This window comes from Myodes glareolus, chromosome 2 (assembly GCF_982192425.1).
Source record: "Myodes glareolus chromosome 2, mMyoGla1.1, whole genome shotgun sequence".
Lineage (NCBI taxonomy): Eukaryota > Metazoa > Chordata > Mammalia > Rodentia > Cricetidae > Myodes > Myodes glareolus.
In genome coordinates, this window is record NC_142027.1 from 51,046,047 (window position 1) to 51,067,495 (window position 21,449).

Here is a 21,449-nt window from a genome sequence, read left to right on the forward strand (position 1 = left end):
GCACGGAGCACTGCGGCTGCGCGCGACGCGGCGACCGCGCCGGCGCGCTGAGGGGGCGGGGTGAAAGGTCACAGCGCGGCGGCGGGTCTGGCTGGCGGCAGCTGCGGGCGGGAGCCGAGTGTCCCGTGTGCACGTGTGGCCGAGCGGCGGTAGCAGCGCGGCGGCGGACCTTCCCGCGTCTCCCCGGAGCTTCGGGGCCCGGCTTGGCTTCCGTGGCCTCCTCGGCCCCTCGGCGCCCTTTCCCTCCGCCGAGAGGCCGGCGTGTGGGGTCGAGTGGCCTGAACGCAGGGCGCGGAGTGCTCCAGGCGGCGAGGACGACGGCGTTGGTCGCGGCTGTAACGACGGCCTCAGCAGGCGGGGAAGATGAAAGGGTGAGGAAGGGAGAAGGGCAGCAGGCGGGGGCCTGGAGGGCAGGGGAGAGGGGCGTGGGCCGGCGGGCCGGGAGAGCGCTGCCTGCGAGGAGAGACTCGCGCCAAGACCGGGCCTCCGGGGGGGACTTCGCCAGGCTCTTCGATCACTCGGCTCCGGGAGGGGGCGGAGGCTTAGGCCGGCTGTTGGCGGGCTGCAGGGCCAGCGGAGGCAAGGACGCGAGTCCACGAATCCATCCCGGGGGACGAGGGTGCCCCGAGTGGACAACGGGGAGGAGGGATCGTGCGCGCCCCGGGCCTCTTCTCGGGAGCGCACGACCGAGCCAACTCAGGTGCTGATCCGTATCCGGGCTCCACGCTGTGACTGCGGGCTTTGACACGTTTCGGTTTTCCTTCATACTTGTGGGATGTGCCGAACCTTCTGGAGGGAAAAGGAATTGGAATAAAGAGCACGCGGATGAGTGTTGGGAGCTAGTGACTCAACGAGATTTGGGTTGGGTCAGAGCGAGTGGAGGAGAGAGGGGAGGGGGAACGAACTCGAGCCGCGGGGACTTTGGGGTGCCAAAATGTTTAAGGAAGTATCGTGGGTCAGTAGGTGGAGCTATTGCTTAGGGAGCATGCTTGCCCCGACTTCACGGAGCAGCTTTTTGCTGCTGGTTAGCAAAGTTGAGGTTTGATCTTTTCAAATCTTGGGTAACGTTAGGAGTTATTTTAGTTTAACTGTTCCCTTTTGGGAAAAAGAATTTCTTTTCCATCGATTTATAAACTGTTACAGTATTAGCGCCGTTTATAAGCAAGCCGTTTTGGAGGTTGCCTTTACAATCTTTAGAGAAAGATGGAAGCTTAAACATGTTAAACTTTATGAAATACCGGAAGGATTTTTCTTTCTAAGTCAGCTGAAAATTAGCACTATTGTTTCAGTTAGTTGAACTGTTTGAATCGGCATCCTTTTTTGGAGGACGAAAATATATCATTTCTCCAAACTCGTTCTGTGTAAATAAAGGTCATTTATCTATACGCGTCTTAAAACTCTATTCTGAGGTTTGATTTTTAGGTCTACATATAAAATACTTTTTTACTCTGGTTTTGCTTTAGATATTGGTTACTCAGTGTTGAATTTTTTTTTCATGTGTTGGAATGTTTGCGCCGCTTGAGTCACGATCCGGGACATTTGGCTAATTTTAAAAGATGTGATCCAGCTATCTTTTAGGAAGTTTTCTTTTCCTAGTAGCGTATGACTTTGATGCTGTCTTTCTTTTCTTACTCATTGATACTCAATACATATTTATCATGTTCTGTTATAGTAATAGCAATAGCAATGAAGATAATGAGTCCAAAAATTATTCTGGGCGTTTAGTTTAAAAAAACTTGGATCTCGTTCAGTTTCTCTAGGTATAGGATGTCATCTTTCTGATACCTAATTTGACAGTAGAAATGAAGCCACACGGTGGGGTTCTTGTCAGTCTGTTTGAACTCGTTATTAAGTATACTATTAAAGTAGCTTTCTTTTACTTACTGAAGTTCTGGGAACCGAAGGAAAGCACTCTGCCACTGATCTATAACCTCCAGCACTTTAGTTTGATGTTGCTCAGGCCAGTCTTGAACTTGGCAACAATGTTCTTGGCCTCAGAATTTTGAGTAGCTAGTATTGCAAACTTGAGCCACCAGCACTAGCTGGTTCTGTTTATTTAAACAGATACTTGCATGTAACATTATGGGGGCAGATGCCTAGAAATTAGGAACTGGGCAAATTTAGAGAAAACTACCGTTTAGGACAGTAAGCATGCTCAAAATTAAGACTCCTTAAGGTTTTTATTTCTTACAATTGGGAGCTTAGAATTGTGTTCTGGACTAAACAGTTCCAAGATGTTTTTGCAGGTATAGTTCTTCAATTTTCCACAACTAACTTCCAACAAAAATGGAACTTTAAATTTTCCTTTTTGTTCCTTTTAAGATACTAAAGAAATGAAATAATGGTGTAGTACAGTTCTTGTTGTTTGAGACGTTAATGTCCTTGAGATCAAAAACTTTTACAGCTGCACTGTGTTCAGTCTCCTGACTTCATTGGAAAGACCTGTGAAAAGCAGTGATCCTATTTTGTAGTTTTTGTTTGAAATTTTATTTGCTAAGTTTTTCTTTTTTATTGAGTTTACCAAATAGTTAAACCCTCTACTGTGATTTAATCTATGATTTAAATTTTGAGTGTCGAAACTTTTTAAGCTTACTATTTTAAATATTTTTATTTTTTTCCTGTTATTATTTTTATTATCAACAGCAGTAGGATATCCTGTTATAAGTAATGTATTTTCCTTATCTCCATAGTAGACAAATTTGCAATTGATAGCTGCTATATGTTTCTATATGCATATCTGAAGTATGAGGAGTATACATTAGGCTATTGACTATTTCACCTGAGATTTCTTGTTTTTATTAACCAAGGGCATTATGGCTTGAATTTGTGGTCGGTAAGCTGGTTACTTTTATATGTTATTCCTCTCTAGGGAAGATGATATTAAAGCAAGAAATATGCTGTCAACAGTAATGGCTAGAGTGGCAGTGCAATCAGTTATCAGTGCAATTGAAAAATAAAACTAAAGGAGGTGCAAATTAGTTCCTTTAAACAAGATATGAATACTAAAGTGACCAAAATAAAAATGAAATGGTAGGTAGGAATAATATTAAATACAGAGCCGTGTGGTTTCGAATTGAAACTTTTGGTTAGATGTTTGTTACACAGTGGAACAGAGTCTGTGGCCATACCACCCTGAATGTGTCCCATCTCATCTGATCTCAGAAACTAACAGGGTCGGGCCTGGTTAGTACTTGGGTGGGAGTGGAACAGGATTCTGCAGTTAGAAATGAAACGATGTTGATATATACCGAATAATGGTTCTCTCCAATAGTGTACGGACTGGGGACAGACCCAGAAAGTTTTCTGTATCTTTATCTAGGTGTTGATTACATAGGAAATATGTTTTTTAAAAAACTGAACTGTAAAGAAGATTTGTGACATTTTTGTATCTGTGTCCTTCTCATCTCGCTGTGGACTCAGGCTGGTTGGCTCCTAACCTTCAGATCCCTCTGTCTCCTCTTGAGTAGCTGTTTGCTACTGAGCCTGGTTACAGAATGAATCTTGCTTACCTATAAAACTGGTTGTTGAATCTGACTAGAAATATGCAGTTTATATTTTGCTTTCTTGTGTAAGACCAGTAATTTATAAATTGTTGATTGAGATACTAAATTTTAATAAATACTGTGCAATGTCTCCTTTGCTATGTTGAGAGTTTTGAGTGTCTGAAGTATAATCTTGTGTGTGTGGTTTTTTTTAACGTATGCCTTCTACCTATAGAGGTATGCATATTGGTGAGTGTTGGATGTGGTATTACTATAAAAAACAAATAGTGGTTTCTATGAGTTTGGGGATTTGGTCAGTCAGTAGCAAGCATGAAACACCAGCACTGCATGAACTGGACATGGTGGTACACATTGTCTTCCCAACACTGAGAGGCAGAGATGAAAGTATCAAAGTTCAAGGTTGCACAGTAAATTTAATGCCAGCTTGGGATACATGAGGCACTGTCTTAAAAACTTTTCTACATTTAAGAATTTTTCAGGTGAATCTTTGAGTTCGAGGCTTGCCTGGTCTACAGATCAAGTCCCAGGACAGGTGCCAAAGCTACCCAGAGAAACCCTGTCTCGAAATACCAAAAAAAATAAAAAGGAAGAAAAAGATTTTTTTTAAAAGGATCATTCAGGAGGCTAAGTGCTTATATAATTTTTTCTGCTTTATCATAATAATTTACATAAATTTTGTTCTTGTTATCACAATTTGTAGCCAAATTTTAAATTATTATATTCTAACTGTTGTCAGATAAAATCTCTTGTCAGATAAAAAACTTATTTTGTGAAGTGTTATTTTCCAAAGTCAGTAGTGCTCTTGCCAGACCAAACTAATTAATATTTAATTTTACCTTGCTGTTTTATCCTGGAGAAAACTTGATTTTTGTCCTCTAGGCGTTAGCTATAGCTTTTAATTTGATGCCATTTGAAGAGGCATGTGTTTCAGGTATTTAAATAATTTTTCTCCATGTTTTAAACCTAGTCTTCAGTAGCGAATAGAATACTTCTACTAAGCTATAGAATACTTTTCAATTCTAAAATTGTAGTTTAAGCTACAGAATTGTAACACAGTAATGCTGTCACTTTGCCTTCCTCTTGATTTTCTTTCAACTAGTTAAAGCATGGTGTCTAACTTACTAATAAAGTCTTGTCTGATGCAATAGTGGATAGCCACAGTTAATCATTGAGCAGTTGAAATAGTTTTATATGGCTAAATTTTTAAGTTTAGTTTAATTTTTAAAAGAGATTTTACTTTTATGTGTATGGGTGTTTTGCCTGTGTTTATGTCTGCTCCATGAATGTGCCTGGTTTATGGAAGCTAGAAGGATGTTGATCCCCTGAGACTGTAGTGAGCCACCATGTGGTGCCAGGAATCTAACCCAGGTCCTCTGGAAGAATAGCCAGTGCTCTTAACTGCTGAGCCATAGTTGAAATTAAATTTTAAATGTTAGTTTTGGGGCATTTTAAAGCATATTTGACATAAACTAGATATATAGATCTGTAAATTTTACTAAATTTTAATATATATAAAATGTTTCCTGGGAGTGTTAAAGACTGTAAATTTGAAGTATGCTGTGAGTAAAATACGGTGGGTTTTTGTGAGCCACTATTGGTTGCTGGGATTGACCAGGACCTCTGGAAGAGCAACCAGTGCTCTTAACTGCTGAGCCAAAATACGGTGAGTTTTAAAGACTTAGTATGAGCATGGCATGTTGGCACACACCTGAAATCATCACCAGGGAGATAGAGGCAGGAGGATTGGAAATTCAAGGCTAGCTTGGACTACATGAGGCCCAGTTTCAAATAACAAGACTTGGCAGGAATAAAGGTGAGGCTATTCATAAAAATAGAGAAAAGAGATAACACCTAGTGGGTAGAAGCTAAAGAGATTGATCAAGTTAAACATCCTAAGATATGCAGTCCCAACCCCCAAGGTGTATTCAATACAAAATGTCAGTAGTTATAAGATCGAGAGATCTTACTTTAAAATCTAGATGAGAAGCCCAAACCCAGCAGCCAGTTAGCATTAGGTAGAAAAGATTAAGTATAAAAGTAATGCCTAGCCAGGGCATTTTTGGTGCACTTAGGAAGAGGATCTGGGAGTTTGTGGTCGTGCTCAGCCAAAAAAAAAAAAAACAAACAAACAAGTCTGGGCCAGCTTGGGCTGCATGAAACCCTGTCTTTAAGGGAGTTGGGAATGGGGAAGACAGACAAACATAGTAAGTAATATGTGAGGTAGGAATTTCAGTAAAGAGAAAAGTCTTTTGAATAGTTAGTATTTGTTTTAGTTACGGTTTCTGTTGTGAAGAAACACCATGACCACTGCAACTCTTTTAAAGGAAAGCATTTAATTGGGGGTGGTTGTAGTTCAGTGGTTTAGTCCATTATCATGGTGGGACATGGCACACAGACGGGCATGGTGCTGGAGAAGGAGTTGAAAGTTAAACATCTTGATCTGTGGAAAACATAAGTGTAGGCAGAGACTGCTTGTTTGTTTCCCGACTGCTTAGACCTGGATAATCACACAGAAACTATTAATTTCAACATGGTGTAGCCTTTTAGCTCAGACTTATTAACTAATTCATATCTTCAATTAGCCCATTTCTATTAATCTGTGTATCACCACGAGGGTGTGGCCTACGGGTAATCTCCTTCGGCAGTACATGGTGTCCCGTTGACTCTTTTCTGATTTCCTGCCTGGCTTTATTCTGCTATGCCATTGGTCCAAAGAGCTGTATTCATAAACCATTAAAAGCAATACATATACAGAAGGACATCCCACATCACGTAAGGAGTTTGTGTCCTACTAGTCAGGCTTATAAAATCTCAAAGCTGGCTTACACAATGACACACTTTCTAATAATGCCACTTCTGGGCAAAACAGTCAAACACATGAGTCTGCAGGGCCATAGGTATTCAAATCACCATGGTATTTAAACTGTGCTTTTGACCTTTTGTGTCATTTACTGAAGGGCATGGTTTAGATTAAGATTCCCACTAGCCAAGAGGAAAAAATCTAATGTCTTGAATTTTTATTGACTTCAGTCATATTTTGATCTCTGTTAAATAATGCTTTGAGTTCAGTGTGAGTGAACTCTTACCAGTGCATATCACACATCCTTCTCTTTAACCTTAAGAAACAAAGATGACTCCTTTGAGGGACTATGATAGGGCTGATCTCATTATAATAAAAATTCCTAGAAATGCTTGATTTCTAGCTTTATTTATACTGTTTACTACGAGCATATTCTCTGTTGGAGTTTTGGTTTTATCTCTATAAAGGGAAGTGGAATGGACCCAGTGGATTCTAAAGCACCTTCAGCATGAAATTCTGAACAAAAAATAACTAGTTAAAATTTTGTGCCAAGCTATACTGTACCTATTGAATGAATAAGCAGGTATAGGGAGTTTCCCTGCATTTTGTTTTTGCTGTGTAACTCAGACCTTGAGGCTGGGGAGAACATTTCTTGTAGAGTCTTATCTCCATCTTGTGGTCTTTCAGAATATTGCCAGTAAATTTGTTTTAAATTTTGAGGATGAAGGCTCACTCAGTGGAAGCACCTGGATTTCTATACAAATAGCCATACCAATATAAGTACACATAGTATTTGTTGTACAGAGACACACCAAAAACAGACTTAACAATTGGAATACTTGATAGAGTTGGATGTTGAAAATTAAAATGTGAAGGTTTTTGTTAGGAAAGTGCTGTAGGTGTTTGTCTGTCTTCCCCATTCCCAACTCCCTTAAAGACATTTCTGTCATTCTACAATGTCAGAATTCATTGAGTAACATTAAGTTCACAAGGTTCAGTGATTTCAGTGGCAGCAGTTTGCCCGGTAGTCTGTCTAAAGTGAATGCAAGAGGTTTGTTTGTTTTTGAGAAGATCTTTTGTATAGCCCCATGGCTGCTCTGAAATTGCCATAGAGACCAGGATGGCCTGGACCTCGCTGAGATCCCCTTGCCTTTGCCTCTCAAGTGCTGGTATTAAAGATGTGTGCCACCTTGTCTGACCAATGTAAGTTCTTTAATTCCCAACCAAATTGTCGATGTTGGCTTATATTACCTAGACTACAGCAAATAGGCTTATATATCTATATGTATAGATATGGTTTGCATAATGAGCACAAGTTAGAGAGGCTACAGCAAAATTCAGGTTTCAGAAGTGAGCAAATAGCAAACTAAACCAGGAACTTACAGCTAGGGTCCATTTTGCAAGTTTATCTTCAAACTGGGAGGCTGAGCAGAGTCTTGACACAGCAAATGTGGAAAGGTGGACACAGGAAGGTGGTTGAGTAGATAGGGAAACCAAACCAAAGCTCCAGGGACAGTCTGGAGTTGTGCCTGTTGATCCTTCTCTCTCTCTCTCTCTCTCTCTCTCTCTCTCTCTCTCTCTCTCTCTCTCTCTCTCTCTCTGAATTCTGAGTCCTGCCTGTTGATCTCTGCCCTTCCCCACACTTATACATTTGCGCTGATATGTAAGGTGTATGTCACTGTGGGACTGTGTCATCACAGTGTTGGGTGTCCATTACTTTATGGGACTTAGAATAGGAAACTATACCCCTTTCCCTGATGTCTGTAGTTAATATTCATATTTCTGTACCATCTCAATATACATGGGGAATTTACTCCCTTTGTGCTCCCAATTTGTGCTAGGTAGGTAATTCCTTACAGGTATACTGGCCCTAGGGCCTATAGTCATTCTTTTTTCTCTCAAAATGGAACTCCTCAAGGCAGCTCATCCTGAAAAACCTGTTTCACCAATATGGAGTCACTTAGAGCAGGGCATACCTGATCTCAACAGCATTGCTTCCTTTTGGTTGATATTTCAAGCAGTAAAAACAGTGCAGATGAACCTTCATCTCTAATAAGTAGGATCAATCCTAAATCAGTAAAAATTACTATCAAGGCTATAAAAACATAGAATCCCTTAATACATTATTGGTGAGAGACAACCTAGCATTAATTTTATATTACCAGTTTACAGTGACTTCAGGCTTCATGGTTAAAAAGTAACACAATATGTCTTAGGTTCAGATGTCTAAAAATGCTTCTCACTGAACTTAAAATCAAAGTTTTGGCAGGTATAATAATTTAAATAGTATCCATCAAATATTCGTGCCTACATAGAATTTCAGCATGTAGCCTTATTTAGAAATAGAAGTTTGGTAATGAAATTAAGAGGTCATTTGGATTAGGGTTTATCCTAAGTCATGTGACTAATGTGCATCTGAGAGGATAGATGCTGACCTGTGATGAAGGGGGAAAGATTATAAAGTTATACTGTTCCAAGCCAAGAAATGCTTAGAGCTCTCACAGACTAAAATAGATAAGGAAGGATTCTTTCCTAGAGCTGAGAGGTTGTGAGCTATTGAAAGTATTCTTCGATTTCTAACCACCTGAACTATAAATGAACAGATTTTTTGCTTTAAGCCTTTGAATTCATGGTCTTTTATCCAGAAAAGGCAAATACTCATAGAAAGAGAAAATAGATTCATTGATGACGGGCTAGAAAAAAAGATTGTATAAACGCCTTTGGATGTGATGGTACTGACTGTTCCAAAGGTGAATTTATGCAAAAGTATTAATTTTATAAAAAAGTTATATGTGTGCTTTTACTTACTTTTTTGTCTGTGCATGATGTGTGTACCTGGTACTTACGGAAATTCAAAAAGGGCATTTGGTTCCCTGGAACTGGAATTATGGTTGGTTGTGAGCCATTTGTGTTCTGGGAATCAAAACCCAGTTCCTCTACAAGAACAACAAGTGCTCTAGCCCAAAATCTGTATTTTTAAAAGGTATATTTTGTGATACGTAAGTTATACTTTGAGGTTATGTATAGGAAGAAATGATATGGGTCATCACCATCTTTCACCATAGTTAAGGTACCATTGCACAGAAATAGCATACTTAGAACAACCTTAGTTTTGAAAGTGACAGCTGTTCATGAGAATACAGGAAAACTGGAATTGTGACACATGTTAGCCTTAAAATTCACCATTCTCATTCCTAGGTATTTAGTAAAAGGAGATTAAGGCATATGTGGCCACAAAAGCATGCACCGAATGTTTATACTAACTTTTTTCAAAATCTTTAAAACCTAGTAAACAATCCAAAGCCCTTCAAGAGATAAGTATATAGCTCTGTGTTTGCATTCAGGCTTCAACCCATGGTATTTCAGTGAGGTACTACTACTCGATACTAAGCAGGATTGGAATGAATTTTGTACTGATAAAACAGCATGGTAAGTCACATAGAACTTTGGATGAATGAAAAGCAAACTAGCTTGACCTGGTGTGCATGTGTTTGCACTGGAGGTGAAGACAGGTTGAACTCTTGAGTTAAGGGACAGCCATGACAATATAGAGAGTTCCAGGAAAGTCAGGGCTACATAGTGAGAGCCTGTCCAAAAAATAAAAAAAAGAAAAGTGAAATAAGTGCTTTGTGTTTTATGACAGGAATAAATGATGCAGGGCCTTGTCTCAAGTTAGAATCTTTTAAGGTACTTTACTCTGTAATGTCAAATTCAGATAACATTTTGCTCACTAATATAAAGAAATTTAATGCTCTAGCTAAACAACCTGGAACCAGAACATATATTGGTTTTACGAATTTTTTTCCTTGGTCCTGTTACAATTTTCAGTTGCTATTTTTGTTCAACATTTCAGAAATTAAACTTGTCCACAATTTTTACTAAGCATTTGAAAGTAATCCTTTCAAATATTTTTTGTCTCTATTTACTGAGGGTGGGTTGCTGCACATAAAGTAGGGGTGTTCTTTTCTTCATAAAATGTTCTGTGATACTGTATTTTAACGGTGTTCATACTCCAAATACAGTATATCCGTACATGCATACATTGCATTTCACTGCTGTTTGCTATATAATGCTCTGTGGTCTCCAGCTGCTGCCAAGTAGGAACTACATTTCTTTTTCCAACCTCTTGGATGTCTTAATTTTTTATTTTATTTTATTATGTTTTTTGAGACAAGGTTTCTCTGTGAAACAGTCCTGACTATCCTGAAATGCACTCCATAGACCAGACTGGCCTCTGTCCCCGAGTGTTGCGACTGAAGATGTGTGACACCACCACCCGGCCTTAATGCTTATTTTGTCTTAGTACTTTTTATTGTTTATGCCATCTACTGTGAACAGGTTATTAGCAGTTAAGGGCACCTAACTACTCTTGGTTCCCAGCACCCATATGGCAGTTCCAGGGATTTGACACCACTATGGTCAGGAGGCTCAAATATACATACACTCATACAGACTAAATATTCATAAATATAAATAAAAAAATAAATAAAAACTAATCTTACCTAGCATGATCTCCAGCACAAGAAAAGAGTCTTCAAATGTCTGCTGGTAGTGCTGGTAGTACTAGGAATGAACTGTTGTGTAGATTTCCAGCAGGGTTTGCCTCAACAGATTTATTTTTAGTATGTAGTGAAAGTTACTTGAGCTATTAGAAGTTGATGTTGTGGACTACTTTTCAGGGCACAACAGTTTCATTACCAGTAAATCTTGAGCTCTCTTTTAATTCCTTAGTTTTTGAAGTCCCTGAGTACTTGTTCTGTTTTTCTGAAATTCCCGTGCTGAAACTGTGAGATGTGCTGGAATATGAATCCTTAATATCACTCACCACTGATACTGTTACTGGATCACTGTTCTCAACAGATAAATGTGAATAAGTTTTCACAATTGACTTATTTTCTGCTTACGTAAGCAAAGGAGATGGGCAGGTTTCTCAGTGCTTACTGCTGGATTGTCTCAAGAAATAGTGTATCAACTTATATTCTCATCTTTAGTGCCATTTCCTATCCCTTTGTTTGATCAATAATAGCTATATCTGCGTTTTTAAACTATAAACTAGAAGAACAGTTTTAGGATTTAATAAAGGATAATATTCTGGCCTTATTGGTTAGTGTGTACTTTTATTTGTCCCTAAATGTGTATATTTGTAGAAAAAGCTCTAAGTAGAATTTTGGTTGAACATTTGACAAAATTTGCTTATAAGTGGTAGTCTTTTAAGAATATAAAGTAATAAGAAAGGTTGCATTTGTCAGTCATGCAAAAATGACTGGTACCCTTTTAATATTATCTTAATCAAGTTAATTATCTTTTATTGAGTACATTTTGGTTTGTTCCAGTAGCCGGATCGAATTGGGGGATGTGACACCACACAATATTAAACAGTTGAAGAGATTGAACCAAGTCATCTTTCCAGTCAGCTATAATGATAAATTCTACAAGGATGTGCTAGAGGTTGGCGAGCTAGCAAAACTTGGTATGTCTTTCTTCCTTTTTAAAATTTGAATTCTCAAACTATGCTTGTTAATACTAGAGCAATTAATACAGGCTCCTTAGTTTTATAAGCAAGAGAGTTAAAATGTTACAGATTTTTGAGAAAGATCAGTGTTGAATATTTGACTTTTGAAAGCAAATACTTAATACTTAATGTTCTTTACAAAAAGTGTGAGTGTGTGCATGCGCAGGCACACGCGCTACACATGACTACATATGGACATAAGAGAACAACTTCAGGGAGTGAGTTCTAGCCTTCCACATTGTAAGTTCCAGCACTTGAACTTTAGGTTTCAAGGCTTGGGGCAGGTACCTTTCTCTGCTGAGCCAACTCCCTGGCTCCAAAATGTTGTCTGTTATTTACTGTGAGCCTGCGTGTTTATCACAATTTAACTATTACAGAGAAAGCTTAACCTTATCCAGACAATGTCAGTCTTGAGGTCATTGATATTTTCATAAGAGTAATTGGTTAAAATCTGATGCCTATAACAACTTTTATTTGTTTTTAAAAGGAGCTGATTAAATAAAATGTTATAATTTACGTCTTTGTATTTTTTGTGGCAGCATATTTCAATGATATAGCTGTAGGTGCGGTGTGCTGCAGGGTGGACCATTCACAGAATCAAAAGAGACTTTACATCATGACACTAGGATGCCTTGCACCTTACCGAAGACTAGGAATAGGTAAAATAATGTGGTGTTTTGTTCTGTTATTTTAAGAAAACTAGGAAGCCAGGTGTTGGTGGAGTGTGTCTTTAATCTGCTGGATCTTTGAGTGATTGACTGAGGAAAGCCAAGGCGAAACTGAGAAGTTCTGTTTCAGAAAATTAACTCCCCTCACACCCCCTCCAAAAAAGGAAAGGAAACTGGGAAGTAAATTGTGAAAAGTAAAATGAAAACTATTGCTTAGTATTCTCTTGGAAGCCTGTAGATTTGATTTCTTTATCAGTCTGGAGCTGTTTCATTCATATATAAGTATGGACGTCTAGTTGTCTTCTGGTTCTGTGTTCAGGTCTTAGTAAAGATGGAAAGTAGAGCTAGGTGGTGGTGCACGCCTTTAATCCCAGCACTTTCGGGGGGTAGGGGGCAGAGGCAATTGGATCTTCGTGAGTTTGAGGGCAGCCAGGCTACACAGAGGAAACCCTGTCTTGGGGGGAAAAAGGTGGGAAGTAGATGTCAAATTTCAAGGTTGACTTGTAAAGTTATTTATTTACTTATTTATTTTTGTCTTATTGATAGGAACTAAAATGCTAAATCATGTCCTAAACATCTGTGAGAAAGATGGCACTTTTGACAACATCTATCTGTAAGTACCTAATGTTCATCTAAGTGTTCATAAATTATTTATTTAAATCTCTATCAAGAAACTTTGAAATCTACTCACTCATTGTATATTTGATGAAGGTATGCTTGTCCCTTGATAGCAATAGAGATATAAAAGGAAAGTTAGAGAGAGTTCATCAGTTAAGAATGTTGGCTGTTCTTCCAGACAACCCTAGTTCCATTACTAGCACCCACATGGTGTCTCAAAAACATTTGAAACTCTAGTTCCAGGGAATCCTGTACCCTCCTCTGATACATAAGTGGTACACAGACATATTTGCAGACAGCAGTGCCCATAAATAAATTTTAGAAAAGAAACAAAGCACATTATTTAAATCCATATAAAGGTGGCATACTATTTACAGATGACCTATTCTATCCTTCCACGTTCTTTAAACTGATCTAGTTTATTTAAGGGTGCCTAGACAAAAGAAAATGTTACAGAATTTTTTTATTATGTTGTATTGTTTAGGGAATAATGAAGAATGGTGTATATGTTCTGTTCAGGACAACTTCATTTTTATTAATTTTTAATTGATTTTTATTGAGCTCAACTTTATTTTTAATTCCGGGTTGGTGAATTGTGGGTGGAAAATTGTTGTGATGAATCATTTGTTATAATTTGGTTTTAATTATATGTAAGGAATCTGGTGAAACCAAGAGTCTCAGAAGGCCATAATATAAAGATCTAAGACAACTTTGCATGATGGCTCATGTCTTTAATCCTAGAGCTTGTTTCCACTCAGGAGACAGAGGCAGGTGGATTCCCCTGGGTTTGAGGCCAACCTGCTCTACACATAGTGAATTCCAAGGCAGCCAGGTAGAGACACTGACTCAAAAAAAAAAAAAACCCAACCAACCAACAAACATGCAGAACTAAGACAGAAATCACAACAATGAATTGTTTTCATATTATGCAGAATATTATGTTCTGAAGAGTAATGAAAAAAACTCAAGAAGATATATTTAGACAGTTGAGACTGGAGTGTATTTTTGTTGTTGTTTTTGGTGTGTATATTTGTGGGGAGGGGCATGTGCATGATTACAGGGTATCCAAGGATGCTAGAGGCATCAACAGTCTCTGGAGCTGATGTTACTGGTGGTTGTGAGCTCCTTGATGGCAGTGCTGGGAACAGAATGCTGGTCCTCTGGAAGCCTCATGATGGTTTAACTTTGTTAAGTATAAGAATAAACACTGGTCCTCCTAATCTCAGCCATCTGCCTTGCAAGTGGGGGAATTAGTTTAAAATTGTAAAATAGTAACTTTTGTTAAATATTGGTCATTGTAAAGATAATGTACAAAATGTCTGTGAAATTCCACCTCTGACCAATTTGAAGCTATCTCTGGTTAAAAAATTTGAAAGTTGGTGAAACTGTCTTATATATGTATCTGTGTATATATACCCTGTATCTCAGGCATGTCCAGATCAGCAATGAGTCAGCGATTGACTTCTACAGGAAGTTTGGCTTTGAGATTATTGAGACAAAGAAGAACTACTATAAGAGGATAGAACCTGCAGATGCTCATGTGCTTCAGAAAAACCTCAAAGTCCCATCTGGTCAGAATGCAGAGACACAAAAGACAGACAACTGAACAAATTACAAATGAACTTTCTTGCACTTGCTTGTCGCCAAATAAAGAAAGACCCATTGATTCCCCTCCCCTTTTTCTTCAGCTTTCCTCCCTTGTTATTCTTCCTTTCTCTCCTCTTAAAGTTTTTAATAATTTCAAGAACTCTTAAACATGATCATGTTTGGATTGTTTAGTTCTCTTATTTTTGTGAGGTAGTTAGGTTGAAGGCAGGAGAAGATAGGTTTGTATACAGTTAAGATGTCCCCAAAATTGGGTGTCAGATGATTGCAATTTTTAGCTATTTTTTTAGCATCCTGCTTTCACATTGAAGGGCAGAGCCTACAATATTGTTTATTTCAAAAGACAAAAAGAAGCAGCAGCAATATCTTGTTCTCTAATTCATAGACAAGCTTAGTGTATTTGTGGTACTTTGAGTATTAAAGACTATCTGTGGGATGCTAATCCCTGACATTGCCTTCACTCTACCTTTCGTCCTTCAAGCACTCTCAGGAGTTGGACCATTGTTACCCTTGTGAGAAAATACTAAAAAACTTATTTAGGTTTTAAAGCAGTTTTTCTCTCTATTTGCTGATTCCTGGGGCAGTTTGTGTAGGTAGTATTAGACTTTGATCAAAGTATTTGAGTTAAACTGCTATTTAGCTGATGAGTGGGTTGCTTGTTAGCAGATGTTCTTTGTTTTGGTTTGTTTTTTTATTTTTTTCCTTCTTTCATGCTGTTAATCTTGTTACTAGAGGCATTAACTTGTAGAGTATGGGCTGGTGAAATGAACTGTTTCAATATCCCAGCTAGAAATATGGCCTTTAACTGACCTAAAGAAAATTGTTATAATTGGTTTTCTTCTCTTGTGTTTCAGTAAGCCCAATAATAGTGTAACCTTATAAATGAAGTTATGTCCTTATAAGCCAGTACTCCTAAATAAACCTGAAGCAAGTGTTTTCTCTTGGACATACAAAATTACATAAACAGTTTAGATGGACTTGTAACACTTTAAGTGTATTTAATGTCAACTAATACAGATTGTTAAGTGTGACCATTGAGCGTTGATAATATATGAAAGAATTTCTAGACAGTATTTTTGAAAATAACATTGTTATGCTATTGCTTATCTGTTGAAGAACATCCCAGATTTGCTTACACTCTGTGCCTATAATGTTGAGTTTAAAGATTTGAAATAAGAGGAATCAAGACAAATTCCTTCTAATCTTGAAACAATAGAAGTATAAAGTGTTAATACAAATATCACTGTGACCTCCAACTAACAGGTTTGGTTAAGTCCAGATCATTTTCAGGCACATTGGGAGTGGCTCTGATGGGTTGAGAATTGTAATGTGGAGACTTTTCCTCATCTCAAAGATACATGGCATTTCTTAGATTGTCAGTAGTCATCAGTGGCTCAAGAAATGTTCTCATTAGACTTTAGAACAGTGTAGAGTGTATGTTTCCTTTCATTTAACTTTAAAAGGAAGTTTAATACTTCCTCTTAGGAAAATTGTGGTAAGGAAGTCTTTTTTCCAATTAGGTTAAATGGTAAAATTATCTCACAAGATGCTTATGCACACTTTATAACACTTTTAGTTTTTATTTGAGAATGTGAAAGTACATAAAGTGGACTTCAGTAGTCTTGAGTGCCAAGAAAAATACAGGGTGTGGTGGATGGATGGAAGGATGGATGGATGGACGGATGTATGTATAGGTAGTGAAATTGTAGAAGTACCATGCTTGTTTCTTGGGTATCGATTTCCTAGACAGTCCAAATCTAAGCCCAGAAAAACAGTTTAGTGTTAAGCACCTTTACTTTCATGGATAAGCTTCAGCTTGCTCTCGCCCAGAGAAGAGGGCATAGATGATAGAGAGCATAATTAGTTTGAAGAAGTCAACCATTTTGTAAACTTCCAGATAGCAAAATAGATTTTGATATATAAAAGAGTTTTCTGAGATGACACTGCCTCTATTTCTATAACCATTTCACTTGGACTATCTGAGTAGTCCTATGAATGTATCCCTAAATGTGGTTATTGAATACCGAATAGCTGCCTCACAACAATTAAGTACATGTTATTTAAAGAGGAGGAACAAATAATAAAGTTTGAATTGAGTGTGTAGGCTCCCTATTATTGTTTTTTTTCCACTCTAGTCAGTGATTTAACCTAAATTTTAAATGTATGTATATGGTCAATTGTCCTGTATCCGAGTTGCATTACATAATTCCATCCACTTACATAAGGGGAAGATGTGGAAGAACTAGAAACTGGGACTAGTCCATATGCCAGTGAGTCAGGAAATATTAAAGTAACACCCCATGTTGAGTTTGTGGATTTTGGTTTGGATTTGTTTGTTTTGGGGGTTTTTTCTTTGTTTTTAATATGTGATAAAAATAATTTTTGAGGTAAAATAGTAATTGTGTTAACTGGAAGAGTAAAGGCTATCTCCATCATTTTTTTCATGACATTGTTTTTACTGTGGGGTAAATAGGTTAAAATTATTCTGTATGCTATTTGAATTTAGGTTCTAAAGTAAAACACTGTAGAGAAATCTATGCAATATATAATTTGTCAAGATTAATTTTCATCTGGGGAAAGGAACTTTCTAAGTGTCTCCAAAGCAGGTCACTAATGAATTGAAAGTCCTCCAAAAAGAGAACTATTGGGAAGCATGGTGTGTGGTGGTGGAACAGAAAACCTCCCTCAGTTTTTGGAGGGAATATCTTTAAAGATACTTAAGTGGCTACGTTTACTTGGTGCAGTTAAGAATTAAACTTGTCAATTTTACCGTTACTGTTACATCTGAAATAAACTTATGTGATGTTCTGGTAGTGACTGTCTATAAATGTCATGAAGCGCATTGTGCTGAGTATTACAGTCTGCAACTATAAGTTGTTGTGTACTGTGACCCATACTGTTTATATTTAAGACCCAATTTAAAACTCAATAAAATAGTCCAGGTATAATCAGGGCATGCTAATTCAGACCTTGATAAAAAACACTGGCAACGTAGCCAGACCAGCTCTACCTACAGAAGCCCTAGACCAACAAGTCTGCCTACAAGAGCTATGGGTGTGTGTGTGGGGGGGTGGGTGTCTCCAACTGAGGCCCTGACCCTCTTTTTCAAGTCTTGTCTGAGAGGGCATTTCAGTCTGGAAACTATCAGAAACAAAAGAATGTGGGGTGGTTCCACAGCTCCACACCTCAGCTTTATGTTTGTCCCATTCCTATACATACCATCCTGCCCTAGTGTTTGTATTACACAATTTGTGTCCCCCTTCCTCTTTGCGTTCAAGATTATGAAACTTTGCTGTGGTTCCTGCCTTCCCTTCTTGCTGTTCATCTTGGTGGTGTATGGGTGAGTCTAGGGATTTTTTTAATCAAACAAATATCCACTTAAAATTTGTCTTAATGTGATTAACAAATGTTTAATATTTCTGTATTATATATAACATGTTTTATATTTCTAGTCAAGATGGTCAGAATTAGCACTTGGCTAATTCCACAAGAAACATTGGATGATCTTTGTCTGTCTTAGATACCACATCACTCCAAAATTTAGCGGTTTCAAGCAACAGATTTGTCGGATCCCATAATTTCCCGATCAACCAATGTGTGATTTCTCCAGTTGGTTCTGATATAAGATAAAGTATCATGAAGGCCTGATAATGGCCAGAGGAGCTACTTTATCTCACATGACTTTTAGGCCTCAGTTTCTCATTATGTGAGTAGACTGCCGAGCCTCAAACTAAATCTGAGCTAGGAGTCATTTGGAACATAAAATTAATATGAGACACTTGCCACTTAACAAAGCCTAATGTTGGTTTTTTAAAAATTATAGTCTTTGTATGTTGTATTGTGATGAAAGCTTAAATCTAACATTTGAGAAGAGTTACTATTGGATAGAATATTTTGGAATTTTGTGAACTTTGAATTAGGAACTCACTGTCCTCAGCAATTCAAGAATATGAGTTAAGTATGAATTAAACATGTTAAATAGCTATAACTTTCAACAAGATACTGATTGAAATAATTTGTTTCTGTCAATCAAACTTCTAGAGCTTATCTATTTAGCTCCTCTGAGAAACATTGGCAACATCAGGAGTTATTTCTAAAGATTTGAGCCGTCTTGAACTTTGCCGGTCATTAGCAATCTCCTATACTAAGGAAAACTATCAGGTTCTACTAGTGTCTTGCTTCAATGATTCCTGAGTTTATTAATAAACACTTGCCTTTTAAGCTCTGCACTACAGTAATGGTCAATGAGGGGAGGGCTATGGCCTCTAAAGGTAAGGTTTAAAACATGCCAGGGTTTCTCTGTGTAGCCCTGGCCATCCTGGAACTCTTTGTAGACCAGCCTGGTCTTTAATTCACAGAGGTCCACCTGCTTCTGCCTCCAGAGTGCTGAGATTCGTGCGTGTGGGTGCCTGCCAAGAACTCTCAACTGTTGCACTATCTTTCTAGGCCTATAATGTTCTGTTGTAAGTAGAACATCCTACAACAAGTGAAGGACCCTTAGAGACAGCTATTTGTGAGACAAAGTTTTACCTTGAACTTGCTATGTAGCTGAAGCTAGATTATTCTATCAACTTGGCTGGCTGAAGGTTTCCTTTGTAAAAGTGAACAAAAGTTCTCTCATCAATCTTGAGTTTGCTTTAATGTTATAAAGCAATATGGAGACAAATAGTCTTTACACTGACTTTAACATTGCGTCCAATATAAACATGTTTTAATAAGATTTAAAAGGCTGATAATTGAAAAGTCAAAAAGCTTCAGGATTTAGGAATCGAAGCTATGTGTTGTGGTTATGATTTATCAAACCTAATTTGTTTCTCTAGACTGGTGTAGCTTATTCCATTTTTATCTTTAATCAAGCTACAGTTTAAAAGTAGCAGACTAGCTCAAATCTGGTGGGATTTTGTTATTTAGTAGGGACCAGACTAATTAGGACTGACTTCCAGCATTTTACCACTTGGATCAGGAGAAGAGGCTGAAGCAATAAGAGTTTTGAACTGAACCCCAAATTGGGTTACATAGACTCCATTTCAGGGAGAAATCCTAATCACAACACCATCTCTTGTGAGGGCATGATTTAAAATTTTTTTTTGGGTGTGTGCATGTGTGTTCCTCAAGCATGCATGAGGTCAGAAAGGAGGGTCCAGTTCCTGAGACGAGTTACAGGTGGTTGTTTATCTGTCATGGATACTGGGGATCAAACCTCAGTTTGCTATAATAAATGGTAATGCTCTTAACTACTGAACTATCTTTCCAGCTATCATAATTATTTTGCTGTCCAATCACAAATAACTTCCAATAGATGACAGTTGACCCCAAGAATGACTTAATTTTTTTTAACACTGGTAAGTCCTACAAATGTAACTTTCTACTTTCTACCAAGTAGCCAACCCACCTTCTGTAGTGTCCATAAGGTCTCAGAGGTACACAGGGCTTTTTTAATGTGTAGCTTGAGCCAAATTTAAAGCATGATTACCGAATTACGGTAATGTAATTTTGTAATGTAACGGTAGCACATTGACAGAAGGGATCTGGCAGTGACTGAACCTGAAAAGGATGTGACCCTGGCCTAGGGATACCTAGCACTAGTAAGAAGCATTACTCCTTTTTCTTTTTCAGTACCAGGGATTGAACTGAGTGTCTTGCAATGTTAGGGTACAGACTGATCTGTAAACAGCACCTCTAGGTTACCCTCAAAATTGCTAATTCTGCTTCTGCCTTTTTAGCATTACTTAGATTACAGGTGGTTCTAAAGTGTTAGATGTGGGTGCTAGGAACTGGACCTGAGTCCTCTCCAAGAACAATAAATGCTCTTAACTGTTGAGTCATCTCTTCTCTTTCCAGCCTCTGGCTTTTTTTTCCCCCTGAAAAAATTTTACATGATCCCAGATAACACATTTTTCAAGTTTTCTACATACTTGCGAATTAAGTGCAGTCTAAGTAACTTATTTCTTTATAAATCACAAGAAATTTGAATATATTTAACAGAAAAACTTTAGGGTACAGTTATAGATAGTGCTTAAAGTATAATATGTGGTGGTGAATGTTTATACAAAAAATACTTGACTCTAGTTTATTAGTCTGTATCTTGAGAAGCGTGGTGGGGGCAAGTGTTAAACATGAAAAATCAAGGAAAGTATAGCAGACATCTGTTAATATGGAAGTAAAATCATATCATGGAAATAAACTGGACCTAAAGAAAAGTGATCAATAGTGTAAGTAAAAAAGGGTCATTTGGATTGTGGCTTAAGTGTTGTGAAAATGAAATGTCACAAGATGGCTTATTTGGTAATGGTGCTCGCTGTTAAGTCTTACAACCTGAGTTCAGTCCCCAGAGGAGCCCAGATCTGGAAACAGAACTGACTTCACGGAGTATTGTTTGACTTTCATACACGAATGCTTAGAAAATATAGACCAGCTTTACATACTCAAAGCTTAGAAGGATTGCCCGAATTATTTTATGAGGAGTGCTTTATAATGCCAAGAGTAAGGTCAAGGAAATTATAGGTCATGAATAAAAGCATGAAAATCCTTAAAGCGCTACAATTTAGTCAGCAATATATGGAAGATGATATGTGATGTAGAATTTGTCCCAAGAATTGCAAATGAGTTTGTGCAATTCATCATGCTCTATCTTAATATATAAAGAAGGTCTGACTAGAGCACACCTAACCTCTTGATCTGTTTTCATTTTTCAGCTTTCATTAGCAAATATTCTGCATTTCCTGGCATCTCCAACATCCTTA

The 21,449-nt window shown here is 37.9% G+C and overlaps 1 protein-coding gene across 2 annotated transcripts; it reads left to right on the plus strand.

The window, feature by feature from the left end:
* The first annotated feature begins 62 nt into the window (after window positions 1-62).
* On the plus strand, window positions 63-17,519 carry Naa50 (N-alpha-acetyltransferase 50, NatE catalytic subunit). Of its 2 annotated transcripts, none has more exons than XM_087900283.1 (5): window positions 63-371; window positions 11,637-11,773; window positions 12,355-12,474; window positions 13,030-13,096; window positions 14,530-17,519. In XM_087900283.1, exons 1-5 carry the CDS (start codon window positions 364-366, stop codon window positions 14,705-14,707), a joined length of 510 nt encoding a protein of 169 aa, XP_087756409.1. In that variant the 5' UTR covers window positions 63-363; the 3' UTR covers window positions 14,708-17,519. The 2 variants fall into 2 exon arrangements, with proteins under 2 accessions (XP_087756409.1, XP_048278448.3); XM_048422491.3 differs by having other exon boundaries at window positions 11,640-11,773.
* Window positions 17,520-21,449: the final 3,930 nt, after the last annotated feature.